General features: G+C 40.3%; 2 protein-coding genes across 8 annotated transcripts in view; one reads left to right on the top strand and one right to left on the bottom strand.

The window, feature by feature from the left end:
• The window catches only part of ORC6 (origin recognition complex subunit 6), a 62,681-nt gene that overhangs the window by 33,619 nt on the left and 13,714 nt on the right, over positions 1-15,348 (top strand). The gene's annotated exons all lie outside the window — the stretch shown is intronic.
• The window catches only part of MYLK3 (myosin light chain kinase 3), a 72,548-nt gene continuing 62,497 nt past the window's right edge, over positions 5,298-15,348 (bottom strand). For 6 of the 7 annotated variants that reach the window (XM_060185628.1, XM_060185627.1, XM_060185625.1 and 3 more), the window contains exons 10-13: positions 13,859-13,987; positions 11,153-11,305; positions 7,442-7,574; positions 5,298-6,663 (exon numbers count right to left, since the gene is read on the bottom strand). In XM_060185628.1, coding sequence (XP_060041611.1) covers positions 6,604-6,663; positions 7,442-7,574; positions 11,153-11,305; positions 13,859-13,987 — 475 coding nt within the window. In that variant the 3' untranslated portion in view covers positions 5,298-6,603. The remainder of the gene's footprint in view (positions 6,664-7,441; positions 7,575-11,152; positions 11,306-13,858; positions 13,988-15,348) is intronic. The other variant, XM_060185626.1, reaches the window with a different exon arrangement.

Raw genomic sequence — 15,348 nt, 5'->3', positions numbered from 1 at the left:
CTTTGTCTTTCTGACTTAGCTCACTTAATATAATTCCTTCTAACTCTGACCACGATGGGTCAGAGAAGTTGAGTTCATTGTTCTTAGTAGCTGCACCAAATAACCTATTTTTATCTCTCTTAGTGGAGATTTGGAACCCAGAACAGAAATGGACATTATGAGATGCATTCAAAAACTTCTGGGTCCAGGAAAACTCATTCAGGCTCCCCTTTTCAAACAAGGAAAGGGAAGTTTCCACAAAACCTAAATTGCCTGCATCTGTAATACTGTGAATCCCAAAAAGATAGAACAATCTGAGATTGACAAATTGGGTTGAATGAACATGACTATATTAGCATTCTATTATCAGTATGCCAAAACTGAATTTGGAAAATAAAAGAATATGACTAGGAACTCACATTCTATCCCCTCCTACACCGCTGTCCCATTTTAAATAATGAAGACTAGTCAAAACCTAGAGTTTGTTAGGAAGTCACTTCCTAGCAATCCACTCTGCATTTCCCTGAACCCATCTCCTGGTTTCCAGCACGTCCTCTCACTCTTTACCTATTATAAATAACACCCCAAAAAGAGGAAATTGATTTGAATACAGTTTAGATCTCCATTCCATGGGAATGGCAACAATGGAGAAATTTTGCCTGTTTTGTAAAAGTTGGTTTGTCAAGTTAGGTATCATCAACCATTACAGAAGCATAGGATATAGCCCAGATTGAGAGTCATTTTTTTAAACCCGTTTTCCCTTTACTGTGGGGTGGGGGGATTAATGGTTTACAGTCAAAAGTAAAATACAGTAGTTGGTACATGTGTAACATCTCTCAATTTTCCACAGAAAACTCTAACCCCCCCATGTAGGTCCACTTCCAGGACATGAACCTCTCCTCCCCAGAGTCCTTTACTTTGGTGCAACACACCACTGAAAATCATTTTCAATGAGCCTTATAATGGCTTCAGAACCTAGGCAGGACTTGGATAAAATGAAGAGATAACATTTAGAAACCTCTGCACGTAGGTTAATCTCAGCTGGGTCCCCCATGCTGACTTGGGCAGGGAACAGTCCCTTGATTTCTAAAGTTTTGGTGTTAGCAGTTGCTATGGGTTGGTGAGGATGTGGAGAAAAAGGAACTCTGTCACATTGTTGGTGGGAATGCAAAATGGTGCAGCCCCTAGGGGAACAGTATGGAATATCTTTAAACAAAAATGGGAATACCTTATGATCCAGCAAGACCACTCCTAGGTATATAGCCAAAGGACATGAAAACATATTCAAAGGGATATATGCACTCCGATGTTTACAGCTGCATTATTTATAGGCAAGGCGTGGAAGAAACCTTTAAAGAAAAACTGGAAAAAATATCAGATACTACCCTGTAATTAACTGAAAAAGATGACATGACGTTCTTTATGATAAAATGAATGGAAGTAGAGGTGATTGTGCTTACTAAATTAAGAGGTAAACAACTAGATGGTTTCACTCGTGTGGAATATAGTAAAGCATAGAAACTTGCAAAAAAGAAAAGCAACAGAACTATTTCTCAGACTTAGTGGCTATGGGAAAAGGACATTTTTTTATTTGTTTTTTTAGAGACTTTCTTTTTATAAAACATTTTATTTTTTATTATTTTTAAATATTCCCTTTTATTGCCCTTGTTGTTTTATTGTTATAGTTACTATCATTGTTGTTATTGATGTCATCATAGAGATGGGGAAGGTAGAGAGGGGGAGAGAAAGATAGACACCTGCAGACCTGCAGACCAGACTCCCCTGCAGGTGGGGAGCTGGGGGCTCAAACCAGGATCCTTACACTGTTCCTTGCACTTTGTGCCATGTGCGCTTAACCCACTGCGCTACCACCTGACTCCCAAGGATCATTTTTAAAGAATACATTTTATTTATTATGGTACAAAAATACTGAAAAGTTACGCAGTTCTTGTATGTCCAGTTTAAAAGCAGATAACAACAAAAGTCAAATTAGAAATGAAGAAAAACCAACAACAACATCAATAACAAAAACAATAATAACTACAACAATGAAACAACAAGGTCAGTAAAAGGGAATAAATAAGTAATTTTTTTTTTAAAAATGCAGAGAAAGATTGTTTACTTTTGAGTAAAAACTCCTTGTTGATCATTTTATAAGTTAGTTAAATGACAACATTCAATGCCATTATCAAGACAAGACAAAATTTGGGGAGACTGGACAGGGATTTTACTTTTTTTTTTTTTTTATTTAAGAAAGGGGACATTAACAAAACCGTAGAATAAGAAGGGTACAGTTCCGCACAATTCCCATAACCCGATCTCCACATCCCACCCCCTCCCCTGATAGCCTTCCCATTCTCTATCTCTCTGGGAGTATGGATCCAGGGTCGTTGTGGGTGGTAGAGGGTGGAAGGTCTGGCTTCTGTAATTGCTTCCCTGCTGAACATGGGCGTTGACTGGTCGATCCATACTCCCAGCCTGTCTCTCTCTTTCCCTAGTAGGGTGGGGCTCTGAGGAAGTGGAGCTCCAGTGCACATTGATGGGGTCGTCTGTCCAGGGAAGTCTGGTCAGCATCTTGCTGGCATCCGGAACCTGGTGGCTGAAAAGAGAGTTAACATACAAAGCCAAACAAATTGTTGAACAATCATGGACCTAAAGACTGTAATAGTGCAGATGAAGTGTTGGGGTATTCCCTGAATGCTCTTGTGTACTTCTGCTTTCAGGTATATATTTTTCCCCTAGTTTATGGGCACGGGTGAACCTATCCTCTATCTCAGGGGACCTGGACTATATCTAGGTTTGGGGACTTTATTGGGGAGTGGAACACCTGGAATGGAATTAGAGAATACTATGAAAGGAAAGGTCTCACCCGAGTGATGAAGCTGAAGGGTTGTCATTCCACACCTGAAGTCTCTGGTCTGAAGCATGCTGGGGTGGCACTCGTTGCATTGATTAGGTAGTGATCCGCAGATGCAATATTACTTGATTTGAATTGAGAGCAGCATGCAGAAAAGTGGGCCCCACCCTAAGGTTCTAGGACTGGGGGAAATATAGGCTCTATAGTGGAAATGTGAGGTTCCTGTTGTCTTAGGGTTCAAGAAGACAATGGATAGTTATTGTTATCACATTGTTTGGTGATAGGGTTAACTTTGGAAAGTCCCTTTGATTGGGTTTGGGGTGTAGTACCCAGCATCTTGTATATAGCTGTGCTATCGGTTGCTTCTGTTCTCCCTGGTCTAGGCTTGGGATTTTACTTTTTTATAAAAATTATTATTTATTTATTAGAAAGGTAGGAGGAGTGGGAAAGAACCAGACATCACTCTGGTACATGTGCTGCCAGGAGTCAAACTCAGGACATCATTTTTTTTTTAGCTGTTTTTTTCCTTTTGTTGCCTTTTTTTTTTTTTATTGTTGTAGTTATTGTTGTTGTTTGCCAGTGGCCGGCCCTGGTGAAAGTAATTAGGGGACCTTATGAAGGAAAAGGGCCATCAGTGAGATAATGAAGTGAGAGACATGTCAGCTGCTTCAGGTGTAGGAGAGAAGCATCTCTGGTTTTCTCTCAGCAGAGCTTTATTATTTAAATAACTTTTACCCAGATATAGTTGACATCATGTAAGACTGTTTCCATTAACATCAAGGATATAGTTGACATCATGCATGATTGTTTTTATTACCATCAAGAATAACCTAGGGAGTCGGACGGTGGTAGTGCAGCCGGTTAAGTGCAGGTGGCACAAAGTGCAAGGACCAGAGTAAGGATCCCGGTTCGAGCCCTGGCTCCCCACCTGCAAGGGAGTCGCTTCACAGCCGGTGAAGCAGGTCTGCAGGTGTGTTTATCTTTCTCTCCCCCTCTCTGTCTTCCCCTCCTCTCTCCATTTCTCTCTGTCCTAACAACGATGACATCAATAACAACAAAAATAACTACATCAACAATGAAAAACAACAAAGGCAACAAAAGGGCAAATAAATAAATAAATATAAAATTTTTTTTAAATGACCTTAAACATCATTATTATTATTCTGGGTATGTTTTCTTTAGAAAGTTTCCTAGGTCTAGGGTATCCTAATCTTCCTTGAAAGTTGCCTTGGTCTGGGGTAGCCTAAATCTTCCCTTGAAATAAGCATCTGTTTTGACCATCTCCCTGTTCTGATCTTCTGTTTGAATCAGCATTCCTCCCTGTAACTCAGTCTAACAGCTTTTCTTCTTAACCCATTCTTGGATGGATCTCACTAGATCATATAAACCAAGTCTTTTGTAATATCTAGTAAGCTGTCTACCTGAAAAAATCTTCTGTTGTAAAGTAAGCACACACCATGGGGGCTCTCTTCTGGCTGACCTTTGCATATATGAAAGTTTACTAACTTCTATCCATTTAACTACACAATCAATCTCTCTCTCTCTCCATATATATATATATATCATAGATACCTGTAAGTGAAGCAGGGGGTCTGTGGGTGAGGGTAAGCAATAGGGTCTCTTTATATTTAGGTGGAAACCACAGTCTGCCACTCAAACTATAAGCCATCCATAGTTCTGGTTTTTGGTCTGAGTCCAGCTAATAGGGAAGCTGTAGTGGTGACAAATAGCTCTTTTTCTGAAAGCCTCCTAATGGGTGCAGCAACTTCTGCTCCTTGGCCATTTTTAGTCTTGTTACACTCACTGCCATAATTGTTGTTACAATGTACTTCCCCTGGGGATCTCTTTTTATTGTCCCCAGTTATTATTTGTGCATTTCCATAATAGCCAATAAGTCCTCAAATAACCAATATAATTGGAAACAACAGGATGAATAGCTTCAGTTTAGTCTAGGACTTCCGCTTTGCAATCAGTCTTGGTGCTGGGGATTATGCCATACAGCAGACTTGACTTCACCTCATCGTTGTTGGATAGGACAGAGAGAAATGGAGAGAGGAGGGGAATACAGAGAGGAGAAGAAAAAGAGACACCTGCAGACCTGTTTCACCGCCTGTGAAACGACTCCCCTGCAGGTAGGGAGCCGGGGCTTGAACCGGAATCTTTACACTGGTCTTTGTGCTTGGCGCCAAGTGCACTTAACCCACTGCGCTACCGCCCGACCCTCAGGACATCATTCTTGAGAAACTAATGCTTTATCCACTGTGCTACCTCCCAGACCACTTATTTTATTTACCAGAATCCCGTGAGTACCTATTCATTGGGGAAACTGACGATCCTTCCTAGCCGACTGAATCCACGTGGATCCCAGTCACTTTCAAAGCCAGCAACAAGCAGCTCCTGACAGCTTTCAACCTGACCTGTTGACTGGCTACGGAAGAAGGGCAAACGCTAGAAGAAGAAGATTTACCAGAACACTGCCCAGTTCTGACTAATGGTGGTGCAAGGGGATTGAAACTAGGCACTGCTCAGGCAAGAAAGTTGTTTTCATAACTATTAAGCTGTTCTCACTGTCCTAGTGTTTTGATTTAAAAAATACATTAAAGATTATTTTTATTGTTTAATGTGTTAAGAACACATTCAAGATTATTATTGTTTTGATTTAGCCATTTAGTTACAATTGGTACATTTTAAGTGTAAAAGAATATAGAAGTATATATATGTTGATTCTCAAAAGTGGTCACAAACTAAAACAAATTTGAAGACCATTATCCCAAATTCATATCACATTACATATATTAAAATATCAGCTCATGGGAGTTGCACAGAGGCGCAGCGGGTTAAGCACACGTGGCGCAAAGCACAAGGACCGGCATAAGGATCCTGGTTTGAGCCCCGGCTCCCCACCTGTGGGGGAGTTGCTTCACAAGTGGTGAAACAAGAATGCAAGTGTCTGTCTTTCTCTCCCCCTCTCTGTCTTCACCTCCTCTCTCCATTTCTCTCTGTCCTATCCAACAACAACAACATTAATAAAACTACAACAATAAAACAATAAGGACAACAAAAGGGAATACATAAATATTTAAAAATAAAGAAGTTAAGAAAACATCAGCTCACACTGAGCAAGCTAAATTCTAGGGACTCTTTGTACTTGAAGGGATAACACCAAATAACATGTCCAGTGTCTACTGAATTCTTTAATAAGAGAAAATTTAGAATTCAGTATTTTTATTTTTTTATTGGGGGATTAATGGTTTACAGTAAATACAGTTGTAGATATGTGTAACATTTCTCAGTTTTCTGCAAAACACCTTCACCCCCCGCCTAGGTTCTCCTCCACCATCATTTACCAGGACCTGAAATCCCCACCACTATCCCCAAAGTCCTTTGCTTTGGTGAATACACCAAACCAAATCCAAGTTCTGCTTTGTGTTTCCCCTTTCTGTTCTTATTTCTCAATTTCTGTGCATTAGTGAGATTACCCCATATAGAATTCAAATTTGACATTTGCAAAGTAGAAACATGCCTATACTTATAACCAAAAGTTGGCATACTTGGGAAATAAATGCAATAGTCTATTATAAGGCAGAAAAAATATCCATGGGTCACTTTAGTCACCTTTTCATCCACAAGGGAAGCAACAGCCATAACCTTTTATACAAAATAAGTGGGATCAGTCATCAAAAGGAGAGATCACTTAGACTTTTAAGTCATCACTTGATCACTGGTTTCAATTCCTAGGTCTATGGAAGCACTTGCAGAGTTGAAGATTAAGGACAGGTTGGAAATTTCCTTAACCTGTTGGCAGCAGTCACCACGTAAAAATGTTTCTTGAGGGAAGGATAAAAAAAAAACAGAAAAGCGTATTTTTAGATCAGTTGATTTAAAAAGAAACAACAAAAGAACATTTTCTTAGTAAGATTTGAATCAGTATCAAAATGTTGGAAAGTCACTTCTCTGGAGGACAAATGTTTTTAAGACAGATATTTATGTTCATGCTATCAAGAGTTCTCTTATAAATAAAACTTAAAGCTGAGGCTGGGGAGAAAGCATAATCGTTATGCAAAATAAGGTTTTGAAGCCTGAGGCACTAAAGGGCCCAGATTCAGTCCCCAGCATCATCATAAACCAGAGCTGAGCAGTGCTCAGGAAACAAACTTAAAGCATATGACTTCTGATGCTCTTTATTTCTAAAATCTAGAGGAATCAGGTCGAAAGCTATAAACTTTTACCAATAAACACTTTACTACTGTTGCCTTTAAAAACCTATGTTCAGGCCTCTGAAACAGAAAATAGCACATGCAAATGAGCAAAGTTTGTGACGTGGCAAGGTTTTTGCCTCTGAGGGATGGGAAAGTGCAGGTGATTGGCATTGGAGAGGCCTACAATATTGCATCTGTTTACTGTTTCAATACTGGTTCATTTTAGTAATCAGGGAAAAAATAGATATAAAAATGTCAATGCATAAAAAAAAAAACCATGTTCAGATTTCATTCCATTACTCTAGAGTTTACAAATATATGAACAAAATCCTACTCCTACACCAGTCAGTTTTGGTCTGTGGAATTTTTAAGCCAAATGCTGCCTTTACCAGAAGGAAACAATTACCTTCCATTTCCTCTGAGCCATGTATTTCTGCAGCAATAGTTGAGATTTGAGACGAACGTTAGATTTTAAAGCTTTGGCAGGCAAATTATTCAACCACTCATGTTTCAGGCACTGTGTGGCACTCATTCTGCAGCTATAAAATAAAATAGCAGTTGAAATTTTTTAAAATCTTTTTTAAATATTTATTTTCGCTTTTGTTGCCCTTTTTTTTGTTGTTGTTGTAGTTAATTTTGTAACAACATTATTGATGTCGCCCTTGTTAGATAGGAGAGAAATGGAGAGAGGAAGGGAAGACAGAGAGGGGGAGAGAAAGATAGACACCTGCAGGCAGACCTGCTTCACTGCTTGTGAAGTGACTCCCCTGCAGGTGCGGAGCCGGGGGCTCCAACCGGGATTCTTACACCAGCCCTTGCGCTTCACACTACATGTGCTTAACCCACTGCGCTACCGCCGGACTCTCAGCAGTTGAAATTTTTAAGTGAGGTTGTCTATTCTCTGTCCAAAAATGTATTCAGTTCAGTAGGAAACCTGAGTCAGTAGGCATAAATCATACTGCATACTAAAAAGACTTATGTCTGAAATTCCCCTGCAAGAAAGTAATCAGCAAAATGTTCTCTGTCCTTTATAGAGGAAATATATTCCAGTGATTAATCACCACCTCCCAGAGAAAGCCAGGGAACTGAGGTAGTACATAGGAAAGACAGCTGTGCCCTACACCACTCCTGGAGCTCCAATTCCCCAGAACCCTGCCCCACTAGGGAAAGAGAGAGGCAGGCTGGGAGTATAGATCGACCTGTCATCACCCATGTTCAGCAGGGAAGCAATTACAAAAGCCAGACTTTCTACCTTCTGCATCCCACAATGACCTTGGTTCCATACTCCCAGAGGGTTAAAGAATAGGAAAGCTATCAAGGGTGGGGATGGGATACAGAGTTCTGGTGGTGGGAACTGTGTGGAGTTGTACCCCTCTTATCCTATTGTTTAGTCATTGTTTCCTTTTTATAAACAAAATAATAATAATAATAATTTAAAAAAAGAAGTTAAAAAAAAAGTAAAGGGGGGCTGGGTGGTGGCACACCTGGTTGAGCGCACATGTTACAATGTGCAAGGACCAGGGTTAGAACCCCGGGTCCCCACCTGCAGGGGCAAAGCTGTGCAAGTGGTAAAGCAGTGTTGTAGGTGTCTCTGTCTCTCTCCCTATCACCCCGTTCCCTTTCAATTTCTGACTGGCTCTATCCAATAAATAAAGATAATACAAAAAAAATTTTTAAAGAATTAAAAGACTTGGGAGTCGGGCGGTAGCACAGCGAGTTAAGCACACGTGATGCAAAGCGCAAGGACAGGCTTAAGGATCCTGGTTCCAGCCCCTGGCTCCCCACTTGCAGGGAAGTCATTTCACAAGTGGCAAGTGGTGAAGCAGGTCTGCAGGTGTCTATCTTTGTCTCCCCTCTGTCTTCCCCTCCTCTCTCTATTTCTCTCTGTCCTATCCAACAACAATGACATCAATAACAACAATAAACAACAAAGGCAACAAAAGGGAATAAATTTTTTTTTTCTTTCTTTCTTTTTTTTTTTTTCTTTCCTCCTCCAGGGTTATTGCTGGGCTCGGTGCCTGCACCATGAATCCACCGCTCCTGGAGGCCATTTTTTCCCCCTTTTGTTGCCCTTGTTGTAGCTTTGTTGTGGTTATTATTATTGCCCTTGTTGACACAATTCGTTGTTGGATAGGACAGAGAGAAATGGAGAGAGGAGGGGAAGACAGAGAAGGGGAGAGAAAGACAGACACCTGCAGACCTGCTTCACCGCCTGTGAAGCGACTCCCCTGCAGGTGGGGAGCCGGGGGCTCGAACCGGGATCCTTACGCCGGTCCCTGCGCTTTGCGCCACATGTGCTTAACCCACTGCGCCACCGCCCGACCCCAGACGTGAGTTTCATTTATCTTTCCAGAGAATAATGTCAACTTGTTCATCTAAATTAGACATATTTAGAGACTATCCATATCATTTCCTCAATAATTGTTACTTAATACTGTTTTTGTTTTATTGTTATGCTGTTTAATTTTGTTATAATCACATTTCATATCAATTTCTTGTCATATGTGTAGCATGTAAATATCTTCTTTAAGTTATTTGGTTGCCTTTTTATTTCTTGTGTTTACAAATAAAAAACTATTTTTAGTATTTCCGTTCTTCAGTTTCCCTGGTGTTAAGGTCCTGAAGTGTTTCACCTGTGACGTCTCCTATGCATCAGTATTTTATAGTTTCAGGTCTACTGTCTAAGTCTTTAATCCACTTTGAGTTAATTTTGGTGCATGGTGTTAATTGATGGTTTAGTTTCTCCCTTCCTTCCTTCCTTCCTTGCTTTCTTTTTCTTTCTTTTTCCCTTCCTCTCTTTCTTTCATGTGGCTGATCCAGTTTTCTCAGTGCCATTTAGCTGGCCTACAAGCATATGAAAAAATGCTCTACATCACTTACCATTAAATACAAATCGATTACAATGAGCTATCACCTCACACCTGTGAGAATAGTTCATATCAACAAAACAGAAAATGACAAACATTGTTGAATATGTGGAGATAAACTCTGGTACACTGTGGTGGGAAAGCAAGCTGGTGCAGTCTGTATGGAAAATAGCATGGAAAGTCTTTAGTCTTTGGTCCAGGAAGAACATCCTTAGGCTCCAAAATATGTATTTTAGCCAAATCATTACTCAGCTCGGTTTTATGGTGGTATAGGGGACTGAACTTGGGATTTTGGAGCCTCAGGCATGTGAGTCTTTTTGCATAACCATTATGCTATCTATTTCACCCAATAAATACATTTTTAAAAAGAGAATTTAGAAAAAATAGAAACAAAACAGTTAAAGTCAGGTCTTAGTGTCTAGATTTGAGGCTTACTTGGGGTCATCTGCAGTATTACTATTATATGTTTCTGTATATCAGAAGATCCAATGGCTTTACTCAGTACTTGAGTATTACTGCTGAAATTTTAGTAGAACTTCATTATCAAGAAATAAGATCAGGGGCCAGGCGGTGGTGCACTTGGTTAAGCACACACATTACAGTGCTCAAGGACCCAGGTTCAAGCCCCTGGCCCCCACGTGCAAGCAGAAAGCTTCAGGAGTGGTGAAGGAGGACTGTAGGAATCTCTCTGTCTCTCTTCCTCTCTATCTCCCCCTCTCCTCTCAGTTTCTCTGTCTCTATCCAATAATAAGTAAATAAAAATACTAAAAAATATATTTAAAAAAAGAAGTGAGGTCAGTCAGGTGTGGCTTAGCAGACAGAACACATATGAACAAATGCCAGTATCACATATGACAGAGCAATGTTCTGGTCTCTTTGTAACATAAAAATAAAATTTAAGTTTTATAGCCTTTATTCTGGGTAAAAAAAAATCTGCATATTTCAACTTCTTTTCAATATGAAACTACTAAAAATAACAATTTGGAAACCTTTTGGTGCTAATTTGGAAGCTTGGTTCTTTCTAAAACTTCATCTAGGTTTTATATTACACATTCTTTGTGTGTGTGGTTTTTTTTGTTTGTTTTAGTTTATTTCCTTTTCCTGCCCTTTTTTGTGCTCCAGAGTAAGAGCAGACTAAGAAATCCTGGATAGACCTGGCCCAGAGAAAGCCCAGTACCAGCTCAATCCTTACAGCCTCCTCAGATTATAGTCATCAGAATGGTTCACAAGTGATAAGCATGAAATGATACCTTTTCTCTTTGACCAGCAACCGGGAAATGAAGTCCCTGGCCTCCTCTGACAGTCCTTCAAATGAGTCAGTGTCAAAATCCCAGCTACAGTTCACAATGAAGTTCATGGTCTCTGCATCTGTTTCCCCTAGAAATGGGGATAAACCACTGAGTCTACAGAGGAAAGAAAGGCCTGTCAGTGTGCAGAAGTCACATCTGCCAACATTGAAGGACAGAAAGGAGTCTATCAAGCAGAACTAATTAGAACCAACAGAATTCAAAAGGAATATATACAGGCCAGGAGAGAAGTCAACTGGTAAAACAGTTTACCATGCACAAGGATCCAAGTTCAATCCCCCTGACCACCACAAGCGAACACCATGCAAAAATAGAGGAGGAATGCTGTGGTATCTTTCTATCTCTCCCTCTCCTCCTTTTCCCTCTTCCTTTCTCCCTCTCTCCCTCCTTTCCTCCTTTCCTCTCTGTCTCTCATCCTGTCTTTGGAAAAAAGAAAGAAGTGCCTACCAGAGATGCTGGAATCTTGTAAGCATAAAGATTGGTGGCATAACAGAAAAGCATATCTATCACTTCTTCACAGGATATATATAGTCCAGTGCATTTTGTTAGGGGGAAGAAGTGAAGGACTGAAAAATGGGAGTCAGGAAGAGTGTTTGAAGATGTTCTCTATCCTGTTCACTTCTTTACCTTAATCTGAATTTTAAAGCATAAATTAGGGCCTAATCCAGTAGGTCCATTTAGTTAAAAATAGTTTTTGGGACCAGATGGAGGTGTAGCCAGTAAATCTTTTTTTTTTTAATTTTTTTTTATATTTATTTTCCCTTTTGTTGCCCTTGTTGTTTTTCATTGTTATTGTAGTTATTGTTGTTGTTATTGATGTCATCGTTGTTAGATAAGACAGAGAAATGAAGAGAGGAGGGGAAGACAGAGAGGGGGAGAGAAAGACACCTTCAGATCTCCTTAACCACCTGTGGAGCAACTCCCCTGCAGGTGGGGAGCCGTGGTTCGAACCGGGATCCTTATTCCGGTCCTTGTGCTTTGCACCACATGCTCTTAACCTGCTGTGCTACAACCTGACTCCCACCAGTAAATCTTAAAAGTTACCATACTTGAGGATGCATTTTTTTTATTTGTTTTGTTTTGATTTTGTTTTCTTGATAATCCCCAGCTCTAGTTTTACTTATGATTTGCTTTTATTTTTATTTATGTAGTTATTACTAGTGATTTAATGTTGGTTTACAATATTGTATGACAATAAAGATATAAATCCATACAGTTCCTACCACCAGAGTTCTGAGTCCCATCCCCTCCATTGGAAACTTCCCTATTCTTTATCCTCTGGGAGTATGGACCAAAATTCTTTTCAGGGTGCAGAAGGTAGAAGTTCTGCCTTCTGTAATTGTTTCTCCACAGGACATGGGTATTGACAAGTTGATCGATACCCCCAGCCTGTTTTCTGTCTTTCCCTAGTGTGGTAGAGTTGAGGCTCTGGAGAGGCAAGGCTACAGAACACACTGGTGAGAGGACCTAGATTTTATGCCCTGGTCCATAACAGCAGGGAGGAAGCTTCAGGCTGCAAGTATCGCTCCTCTATCTCTCTTTTCCTTTCTCACCCTATTTCTCTGTCTCTATCATAATGTAGGGGGAGAAAAGGAAAAATGGCTAACAGGAATGGTGGGCTCATTGTGCAGGCACAAAAACTCTGGTGGCAATAAAATAAAAATCTCAAATGGTACAACACAGGATTTGAATGTCTGAGTCCCCAGTGCAATCCCTGGCACTGCATGTATCAGAGTGATGCTCTGATTTTTCTCTCTCCATTTCTTATATGAAACTCTTATTTCATATGAAATAAGTTTTTTTTTTTATTTAGAAACTAGAGATCGCTTACCATGTGTCTGAGATAGCCAGATTGCTTTAGAATCTGCACATAACTAAGGCGTCAAAGGGAAATTGGCTTAATTAGGGTCCTTCAGAATCAGGAAGAAGAGGCAAGTCACCCTAACTGGCTGGTTTTCAGCTTTGAACTCCTCCCACTTGGTGTAACACACACACACACACACACACACACACAATTTAGGGGCATGGGGTAACAATTATAGCAAAAACAATAGGCATAACTTTTCTGGGTCTCTGAGAAATAGCCAAGAAAAGCTCATAGACAAGAAAGAGTGTCTAGTCTGTACCCATATTACCACTCAGACCATCCTGGGTCTGCTTCCCCAGCCTACAGACTTTGAGTGGCAAGATCAAATGAAGCAAAAGACTGTATGTCCTGATCTACTCCTCGCTTCTGTTTCAGTGCACTCCAGCCCTGCTTGCCCAAAGCACCCACATTTATTTCTTTGTTGAAACTATCCTTTTCACCCATTCTGAAAGAATTAATATTCCTGGAACCAGCCCACAAGCAATAGTTTATAAGAGTTGGTGGATAAATATATAATTCCATTGCCTTTTGGAATAACTCTGAGTCGATGATCCAAGATGAATGGCAGAGCTCCTCTCACCCAGAATAAACTTGTTTACTGACTCCATGGCATACAGTTGACTGGATTCCTTCCTTCTCCGTCTTACTTCCCCATCCCCCTGTTGGTGTTTCCTGGGAATATCACCCCGCAATAAATGACTCACATTTAAATTTTTGCTGTTTTTTAAAGATACCCAAACTAAGAGTCCATCCTAGCTGGGGCTGGGTCGACGGACACTCACAGCATATAAATGATGACTCCCACACTCCACATGTCCGTAGGGAATGAGACAAACTCATAATTCACCACTTCTGGGGCAAGGAACTCAGGAGTGCCAAAGTTCACCTTCAACTTCTCCCGAGGCTTGTACCTAAGAAGGAAGGAATGCAGGGAAGCATGAAAGTGAGGCCTTGGGGAATCTATAGATGCTGGAACTAATTCTAATTGGGGGGGGGGGTGCAGAGGGGGTTGATAATCTCTTCCTATCTCAGCTGTGTTGACTACACCTCACATATTTTTAGAGAATCATTACATACCCAGGGCTCAAATTCAGACTTTCATAAGAATCAGAAAAATATAGTTTTTCTACAGGTATTTGAAATCACAGAAAAAAAAAGAGACTAATACATATTATTCAGAAATCATCACATGGAAGAACACCTATTTGGTGTGTGACATTTGTTTGGAGGGATGACAGTAACAGTTAGAAAAATAGTAATATTTTCAGTATCACCAGCGAAATTGCAAATCAAAAACATCAAGATATTATCTCACACTATCAGTATGGCTACTATAAGATTTAACAAAAGATGGGTTAAGTGCACATGGCGCAAAGCACAAAAACCGGCATAAGGATCCCGGTTCAAGCCCCGGCTCCCCACCTGGAGGGGAGTTGCTTCACAGGCTTTGAAGCAGGTCTCCAGGTCTCTATCTTTCTCTCCTCCTCTCTGTCTTCCTCTCCTCTCTCCATTTCTCTCTGTCCTATCCAACAACAATGACATCAGTAACAACAACAATAATTACAACAATAAACAACAAGGGCAACAAAAGGGAATAAATAAAATAATTAAAAAAGAAAAAAACAAAAAGATTTAACAAAAGAAAAAAAAGAAGATAAATATAGGCTAGTACGTAGAAAACTGGAACTCTTGTTAACAAGAAAGTAGAATGAAACAGAGTCTATGGAAAACAACAAGCTGGTTCCTCAAAAATATTTTTAATATTTTAAAAAATATTTTTAAAATATTTTCTGTTGGTATGCTTCTAGTTCTGCTTCTGGGATCCCTTCTGTTACATTGCTTGATGTTGTGGTCTATTTACATGGTCATTCTGTTACATTGGTTTGGTCTTACTCCCCCTGCCTCAAGGAGATTTTGGTTTAGTCCTTGCCTTTTTGCTCTTCTTGCTTCTCCCCGCCCCCTATCCTACATACTTCCTGGGTTGTGGACTCTTCGGCTGGAGGAGAAAAAGGCAGGACAGGATTGTGTTATGACTAGGTTAGATTAGTTTTTTGAATTGTTCGCTTGTGAATAAAGAAATAATGCTTCTCTGCTCAGCCATGTGTCCCTGATCGTCTGTTTCCCGCTGCGAAGCTATCCTGGCATACTGGCGCCCTGAACTCTGACTGACATATGGCGCCCAACGTGGGGCCTAACCTGCCCATCCCCCAGATAAGTGAAGACATTTGGCTACCTATCCACTATGGGCTGCTTTTCTACTTATGAAGAGGTT

The sequence above is a fragment of the Erinaceus europaeus genome, chromosome 2, assembly GCF_950295315.1.
Source record: "Erinaceus europaeus chromosome 2, mEriEur2.1, whole genome shotgun sequence".
In the NCBI taxonomy this organism is placed as follows: domain Eukaryota; kingdom Metazoa; phylum Chordata; class Mammalia; order Eulipotyphla; family Erinaceidae; genus Erinaceus; species Erinaceus europaeus.
The sequence above is the reverse complement of the archived record's forward strand: the minus strand, read 5'-3'. Positions and strand labels throughout refer to the sequence as shown.